The 9,223-nt window shown below is 38.1% G+C and overlaps 1 protein-coding gene across 1 annotated transcript; it reads left to right on the forward strand.

Moving 5' to 3' along the window:
• Window positions 1–6,817: 6,817 nt before the first annotated feature.
• Window positions 6,818–8,982, forward strand: LOC104226904 (trans-cinnamate:CoA ligase, peroxisomal-like). Its single transcript, XM_070167387.1, has 2 exons — window positions 6,818–7,147; window positions 7,307–8,982. Exons 1-2 carry the CDS (start codon window positions 6,950–6,952, stop codon window positions 8,843–8,845), a joined length of 1,737 nt encoding a protein of 578 aa, XP_070023488.1. The 5' UTR covers window positions 6,818–6,949; the 3' UTR covers window positions 8,846–8,982.
• Window positions 8,983–9,223: the final 241 nt, after the last annotated feature.

Consider the following 9,223-nt stretch of genomic DNA (forward strand, 5'->3'; position numbering starts at 1 on the left):
TCATTTGGATTAGCATTGGCATTTCGGCCTCTCTGTTGACCTTGAGGTGCAAGAGGCACCTCATCTTGCTCAAGATCATCTACGTCCTCCCCCACTATAACGTTTCCAAGAGGGTCATTAGCGTTGTTTAAAGCCATGTTGGTACCTAAGTAATGATACAAAGAAGTAAGTAACAAAGAAGGAAAGAAGAACAATACACGAAACTAACTAATAAGATAGCCAAAACCGTTAGCTCCCGGCAATGGCGCCAAAAAGTGATCGCTGCCAACTCCACACTACTAAAAAGTAGGAAGAGAGGGCTGCAATAACTTTTACCCGATATGAGGGTCGCAATAACTTTTACCCGATATGAGGGTCGGGATCGATTTCCACAGGGATCTAGGAATGGAGTCGAGTATCTATCTAGACTAGAGTTGTGTAATTGTTCCAAATGTCACTTCCATACATCTTTCGAATTTTCTTTAACAAACTAATATTATCAATTACTAATTAGAACTAAATTATGCTAATAAGAAGATTGCTAGAGTTGAATCTAATGGGAAGAAAGGTACTAGGGTCGTGACATTACCTAGGTGGCTAATTGACGGGTAGATGTTACTAAGGTTCGATTGACATAATTGGGGCTTATGCTATAACCGTTGCACAATTTTACCCACTCTCACACTTCTCGGTAGAGAGAGTGATTTTGCCCATTTGACTCTCTCGAGACCAAATGGGTAGGCAAATTAGCTCAAGCAACTAGGGTTCAAGTTGGGTAATTACTCTCTCGAGGTTTAACCATTTAATTGGGACTATCAATTCTCTGGATTCCATCCCAATTCCTTGTTGGGTCAATTTTGGAGACTTAGGCTCTATTTCTCAAGAAGAGCCCAGTCAACTTAGCACAAACCAGTGTTCGCAACCACCAATTCATAGATTAAACCATAAAATTGACCTAAATAACAAACACCCATAGTCAATCTAACAATAGATGACAATACCCATCAATTACCCACACTAGGTTTGAGCCACAACCCTACCTAATAGGTTTAGTTACTCATGCTTGAAGGAGAAAATAGAGAAATAGATAAATAACAAGGTATATTAATTAAATGCTAAATTAAAATACAAGAATCTATCGTTAATTTGAAGCTAAGATGCCAAAAATGGCTACAGATGATGTTCCCACGAGCGCAGCTCAGTTCTAGATATATCTGATGACCTAAAAATGGTAAAATATTCTATTTATACTAGGCTGGAAAAACTGGATAAAAATAACCCTGCGGGGTCAGTGCGGGCCGCATAAAATGGGTCGCGGCCGCACTAGGCTCTTGGATTTCAATTCTGGGCTCTCTGAACTTGGGCTCTGCGGACCGCGTAAAATTGACCGCGACCGCGGAAGCAGCTGGCGCGGTTCGCACAATCGTGACTGCGGACCGCATGGCTTGAACTTTGGCATTTTCCATCTCTTTGAATCTCTCTTCCGCGGACCGCACAAAAAGGCAGTGCGGTCGCGGAACCTTTGTTGCATACCGCGCAATGTGAACTGCGGCCGCGTTGCCTGAAGCCTGGTTTTGCCATCTCTCTGAATCACCTAGTGCGTCCGCATTCGACTAAGTGCGGTCTGCACTAGGCTTGTTTGCCCTCAATTTACTTTGTCTTTGATACTTGAGCAGGTTTCACTCCTTTTGAGCCGATCTTTGACATTTCGTCACTTTGTCGATCAAACCTGCAATCAAGCACAACTTATGAGCCTTTTGGGACTATTTGTAACAATTTATAATCAAAGCATAGGCAAGAAGGAACGTGAAACTCATTAAAATCCCTACTTATCACACTTTGTCACCCATGCTTCTTAATACGGATACTAACTCTGAAGTGCTGACATTAAAATTGTATCCGCCAAATCTTGCCTTCAAGTTCCTATCATCATCTCATGTCTCTCGTGTGTTTCGATCGTTTCCAAACCGTGATGATGAACCCGACTCTCTATTCCTCGATCTATGATCATACCTTGAATTATCCTGCTTTGATCATGAGTCTTTTCCTGCTGGGCCCATGTATGGTTCGTATCTATTTTCACCGGACCTTTTTTCGGTTTTTGCTCGTCTCGAACTTACTTTCTCCTCTTTTTGGGATGGGGAGATAGTATCTTCTTCTATCCTTAGCTTCATGCTGTATCTGTTGTAAATGTCATTACAGGTTGTTGCTGGGAATTCACGGAGACTTTCCTTGAGTCGTCTCATGGCTTCTGAGCTTTTCTCATTCAAATTAATGGCGAAAGCCATAGCTACCCAGTTATCAGGTACGCGCGGTAACGTCATTCTTTCAAGCTGGAATCTATCCACGAACTCTCTAAGCAGCTCTGAATCTTCTTGCTTGATTTTGAAAATATCTTCCATTCTTTTTCAACCTTTTGAGCTCCCGAATGAGCTTTGATAAATGAATCTGCAAGCTCAGCAAAAGAATTTATAGAATTTTTGGGTAAAAGAGAATACCATGTCAATGCTCCCTTGATGAGTGTTTCACCAAATTTCTTGACCAAAACTGATTCGATTTCTTGCTTGGTTAAATCATTGCCTTTCACACCAGTTGTAAATATAGTCACGTGGTCTCGTGGATCCGTTGTGCCATCATACTTTGGAATGTCAGGCATTTTAAACTTCTTCGAGATCGGCACCGGAGCAGCACTAGGCTTCCATGGTTGTTGTGAGTATTTATCCATGTATATTCCTTTGATTACAGGTGGTACTCCAGGTATTTGCTCTATGCGATCGCTTTATTCCTTGAGTTGCTTCTGCAAGGTTAGAACTAAATTTTGTAAATCAGAATTAACTATGTTACCTTGTTCACCATCGCGAGATTCGCTTAGAGTTCCATCAGTGCCTAAGTTAACGAGCCCAGAACGTGGGTTTTCCAAAGTATTCTCATTCGGAGTTGGTGTTAGTGGTGCAACTGGCAATTGGCTGGTAAAAGCTCGGAGAACATTGTTGACTTGTTGAGCAATGAGAATTTTTAAGGCATCATCGAGTGCTTGTTCGTTCGCAACTCCAGCATTTTGATTTGCCTCGAATCCGTTTTGATTTACGACCCCATTATTTTTTTCAGAGCCATCTGGAGTTTCTTCTCGTGACTAATGTTGTGAATCACGCGGTGAGGGAAGTGGGGTCCTGTCACCCGCATCATTCTCCTGATGTTGAGGATCTTGTTAGTTGTTGTTGTTGTTATTCGACATGGTAACTTTTTTGATGAAAGAATTGATTAAGAAAGTAAATGATTATCAGATTCCCGGTAACGGAACCAATTTGTTTAACCAAAAATAAGTACTTTGGTCAAAGCTTATATTAGAAGAACTCGGGTTACTGATAATCAAATTGAAATAGGAATAATTGAGAAATAATAACCGAATGCAAAGTAAATCAATGTATTCCAATAGTATTTCGTGTCCTTACAAATGATCAGTTTTCTCCTTTTATAGTTATTTCTAGGTAATACGTTTTGTCTCTACCATAATTGAGCCATTATTGTCAATTAATGGCATTTAATGACATCTAATGTAACGTTACAATCAGTAATCATATTTGATTCAATACAGATACCTTAACGTTTTCCGTATTTAATGCCCAATAGTACGTATCTATACCTTATTTACTATCAGATTCATTCCCTTCCATCATAAAGAGGTTTGAGCGCCTATCTTCCTTGCTTTTTCTCTGAACATCTGCCTGTGCATGTTGAAGCTCGTGCCTCTTTGATTATTCTTCATCACATATCCTTCTTTGACTGGCCAAACACAAGCTGCTTTTGTCCAAAATTACTTTTTCGAAAAACACTTCAGTCATCTAATTAATATTTATATTAAATACTTTTATGTTTTAAATTTTTTTATTTTTAAATAAATTAAAGACTGTTATAAGTGGCAGTTAAGAATGCTTAAACAATATCTATGGTATTGGAAACTCATGTTTTATGCCTCCAAAATATTGATACAAAAAATTTCGCGTAGAGTACTTCTCTTGTCAATACTCTGAAATATTCACTTCGTTTTCCTGGGAAACTGTATCCACTTTGTGGAAAATCCTTTGGTCGTTTGGCTGAACTTGAATTTCTCTGACTTTGTAAATTCTGGTTAAATCTCTTAAGGATGATTAATACATTTCAAAGCTTCTGTTTTCTGTTGCAGCAATTGATTCCCAAGTGGGTCGTAGATAGTCAGAGGGGAAATAGAAAAAATTAGAACAACATTTCTGGGAATTTAAATCCTGCACAAAAATATTGCATGTATAAACTACTAGATTGCAAAACGTCACCCCTGTCTAATCTTTTTCCATGAAAGTTCATGGTGATACAAGTAAAAGAAAGAAATTTATATTTTCAATATTCCAAAGAGAAATTCTTGGAAAAATAGTTTCAAACAAAAACAAAAAGAGTGGACTGACCATTGATTACCTTCCACCAAAATGCTAGGAAATTTTCTGGAAAATTCACCGACCATATAATTATTCTCAAGTGACGAGAATGAATAAATTGTGAAGAATTGTTATCAACAAGGGTTGTTGGGCTGGATAGGATTCCTCCATTCCTAACCAAAGACGACTCGTGCTTGAATTTTGAGAATGAAAAAATTCTGATAAAGCTAGAACTCTTCCCCTTTAACGAATTTTGCGTAGTGTGAATCCGGATTAATCGGGCTTCAAGTGAATAAGTGAGAAATCGATAAATAAATAAAAAGAGAAGAATTGATGGATGACAACATGCTTAAGTAGCAACAATTCGATCTGTCTTTTCACCACTTTCTTTCTTCTGCTATTAGGATTTTGAAATCAAAATGACCTCATCACTTTTTCTGTTCTTTCTTCACTAGGGAAGAAGTCATACGGAATTTTAGTGAAGCAACCAATTTGGATTGAGGTAGTTAATTACTACTGAGATTTCCTGATGGAAGAGCATGACACTGATTTTCATCTACTATTTCATGATAGTTTAACCGATTTTTGAAAAACTTAGTCATAATCAGATATATTAAAAGGATAAGAAAACAAATTACTCAAATGAAATAGGTTAAATAATCTACTAAATATTACTGAGTAAAATGGAAGGAAAATCACTGGAGAGGAGCCGAATCCTATTCATCTGTCCTTCTGAACATTGTAGACTAACGAGAAAAATGCCCCATCTAATTATTATCCATTTTATATCGTAACAATCATAAATAGTGTCAAACAGGCAATGTAGACCCCCAATCAATTAATTACTACCGTAGCATTGATACTATTTCCTTTTGTTGTGGATGGGGAGAGTGCTATAGTATTTCAAAAGTAACAATAATTAATCTCAAAATAGATGAGAAAGCCGAAAAGCAGTATCTTGTTCTAGGAAAATATCCAATATCTGTGGTTGGAATGTGTCCTACTAGTGTTGCACTAAAATAAAAGTACAAACTACAAAATGCTTTCTTATACGGATAGCTATAAGTACATCGTTTATTATTCCTACTCTTAACTTTTTATCTTTTCTTTTGGTCGTTATGACACAGTTGGACCCTTATAGTTAGTCACGACACGTTATATGGGACAGAAGATTTTTTTTTTGTTTTGCTTCAATCAACAACCCATTTTATGGCCTGGTTGGTAATTAATTGTTTGTATCTCGTTTTTTTTAAATGTTTGATAGAATTTAAGAAAGAAAGGAACAAGTGAAATGAATGTCGCAGCTGGGTGAATTGGCGAGGTCAAGCAGCAAAAACTTGTGAAAATTACCAGTGATCATTGTGATATTCAAGGTCAAAAGTCTTTCTGTTCAAACTGAATTATTTGTGTTTGTATTTGTCCGTGTATGATGCATATGTTATATTAGTACTATTACACATTCCCTGCAACTTCTCTACTATTTCCATCTAAACAACGACAACATGAACAGGGACTAACTAGCACTTTTCTCATATTTTCTCTCTATATAAACATAACCTAACTGCTGCACCTTTTCAAATACAATTATGAAACAGTTATCATACAATTCCTGGATATTTCTTCATTTTCAGCGTTGTCCGGTCTCCCAGTAAAAGAACAATACAATTGATGATTTAGTAATATAAAGCTGTCGGCAATGGTGGGAAGAGAGAAGATGGAGATTATGGGCGTAAAAGGGATTTTGATGTAAAAAAAAAAAAGGAGAGAGAAGAGGAGAGGGAAAAAAAAGGAAAGGATATAATTGAATTTCTTAATTGAAAACACTAATAATGAGGTGAGAGCCTTTTAAGGAGAGATCTACACAATTTGTAAGAAAAACCTAAATACTTATTAAAAACTATAAAACATAGAGAACATTGATAAATAAATTTCTAATATAGTATAGCTAGATAAAAATCCCTAGAACTCAATAGTTAGTCTGCAACCATACGTTATATGGGGACATATACATTTTTTGTTTTGCGTATACTAAATAACCTTTCTTCTCTTTATTTATTTATTTATTGTGGTTGGCCTGGTTGCATTAATTGTTTGTACCTCTAGTAACAATTTTCTTTTTATTTCTTTCTATGTTTGTTTAAAATAAAGGACAAAAGGAACAAGTTCAGTAGCTTGAGGTTATGTCCCATGATTAAGTTGTTACAGTCATGTGTGAAAACGACCACGGATCACTTGTCAATTAGTCAAGGTTCAAAGTTCAAACTAGGATTTTTTTTTGTGTGTGTATATGTTATAAAACATATGGTATTAGTATTACGCATGCACTGCAATTTCCCAATTATTTCCATCCAAACAACCATTTAAGGGACCACATGGACATGGGACTAACTAGCACTTTTCTCATATTTTCTCTCTATATAAACATAACCTAACTGCTGCACCTCTTACACAAACTACAAAGCCTATCTTTAGCTCTCCATATACAAAGTCGCAAACCTTTTTCCGAAAGCAGAGCATTTTATTAATAGAAAAAAGTAATTCAACTTTGGCTTTTCGATCCCATGGACAGGTTACCTAAAAATGGAGCTAATTTTGTGCCTCTTACTCCTCTAACCTTCTTAACCAGAGCCTCCAACTCTTACACCACACGCACCTCTGTTATTTATGCCAATGTCCGCTTCACTTGGCGTCAAACCTACGAGCGTTGTTGTCGTCTCGCTTCTTCGCTCAGGTCCTTAAACATTGTCAAGAATGACGTGGTAAGTTTTGTCATCAATTCAACCTTTTAACGTGGTTAGTCTGTCTTGTTGACGTTCTTAATTCCTTGTCTGGTTGACATGTTATACATGAATTTTGGTTCCATCTAAACAACTGAGAATATGGTCATATGTTAATTTGTTTTTTCAATGATCATGTAGGTCTCGGTCCTGGCACCAAATGTACCGGCCATGTTAGAAATGCATTTTGCTGTGCCAATGGCAGGGGCTGTGCTGAACACCATCAACACTAGGCTAGACCCTAGAAACGTTGCCCTCATTCTCAAGCACTCAGAAGCTAAGGTCTTTTTTGTTGACTATGAATACGTCGACAAAGCTAAAAAGGCCCTTGAAATTCTAATGTCCGACTTGGAAATGCCAATGCCTCTCATTGTTGTAATTGATGACCTCGACTCCCCCACTGGAATCCGGTTAGGGGAGCTCGAATACGAGCTATTGGTGTACCAAGGCAACCCTGAATATGTCCCTGAAAATATTGATGATGAATGGGATCCGATCACTTTGAGCTATACATCAGGTACAACTTCAGAGCCAAAGGGAGTTGTGTACAGCCACAGAGGTGCATTCTTGAGCACTTTGAGTTTAATTTTGGGATGGGAAATGGGTACGGAGTCCGTGTACTTATGGTCCCTCCCAATGTTTCACTGCAATGGGTGGACTTTCACATGGGGAATTGCTGCAAGAGGAGGGACCAATGTCTGCATCCGTAATACTACCGCACAAGAAATTTACTCCAACATAACGCTGCACAAAGTTACGCATATGTGTGCAGCACCTATTGTTCTCAACATAATCCTCGAGGCCAAGCCACATGAGCGGTGCCAAATAACAGCCCCAGTCCAAATACTGGTGGGAGGTGCACCCCCACCAGCTCCACTTCTCGAGAAAATCGAGAGACTAGGGTTCCACGTGGTCCACGCCTATGGCCTCACTGAGGCCACAGGACCAGCGCTCGTGTGCGAGTGGCAATCCAAGTGGAATAAATTACCATGGGAAGAACAAGCCAAGTTGAAGGCAAGACAAGGCCTCGGCATACTGACACTTGCTGATGTTGATGTGAAGAACTTCAAGACTATGCAAAGTGTGCCTCGTGATGGAAAAACAACAGGGGAAATATGCCTGAGGGGAAGCAGCATAATGAAAGGGTACTTAAAGAATGAAAAGGCAAATTCAGAAGTTTTCAAGAATGGTTGGTTTTTCACAGGAGATATGGGAGTGATTCACTCTGATGGTTACTTGGAAATCAAAGACAGATGCAAAGATGTAATCATTTCGGGTGGAGAGAACATCAGCAGCGTCGAAGTAGAAAGTGCAATACTGAAACATCCAAGTGTAATAGAGGCATCTGTTGTGGCAATGCCACATCCTAGATGGGGTGAAAGTCCATGTGCCTTTGTTATACTGAGGGAAAACTCCAAATTTAAAGAAGCAGAGATCATAGCACATTGTCGGAAGAACTTGCCTGGATTCATGGTACCAAAGAAGGTTAAATTTGTGGAAGAGTTGCCCAAAACTGGAACAGGGAAAGTGCAGAAAAACATATTGAGAGCAGTGGCAAAGACATTTGTGATAACGGAAAATGCAAACCAAACAACCAAAAAGTCAAGCCAAATCAACAGGGAAAAGCCTCGAGCTTACGATCAGAGTCATGAACAGATTCTTGCTTTGTCACGTCTTTAGAGATTGAAAATCTTTTATTTGTCGTGACCGCAAGAAATGCTTATACGAAAGACTTGTATAGAGACCTACAAATGTTTGAATACTACCCTTTCTTTTGGATTTATTTTTTAAAATTGTAACCATGAGTTTTTGTGCTATTTCTCCACTTAGTCATTTCCTAATATAAGCCCAAAATACAGTTTTTGATATTTTTTAGTCCAGTTCAGTTGGAAATGAAATGCTACTCCCAGTTTATGAAGAAAGAAAAAATATGAATTTAAAAAAAAAAAGAATTAAAAAGGAGAAGAAGCCGAGATAACTCGATCAAAAAGATCTGATGTGTGACACACATAAGTCAAAGGTCTTATATTATGGAGTAACCTTTGAGTTCTGAGCAGC

The sequence above is a fragment of the Nicotiana sylvestris genome, chromosome 2 (assembly GCF_000393655.2).
Source record: "Nicotiana sylvestris chromosome 2, ASM39365v2, whole genome shotgun sequence".
NCBI classification, from domain to species: Eukaryota; Viridiplantae; Streptophyta; class Magnoliopsida; order Solanales; family Solanaceae; genus Nicotiana; species Nicotiana sylvestris.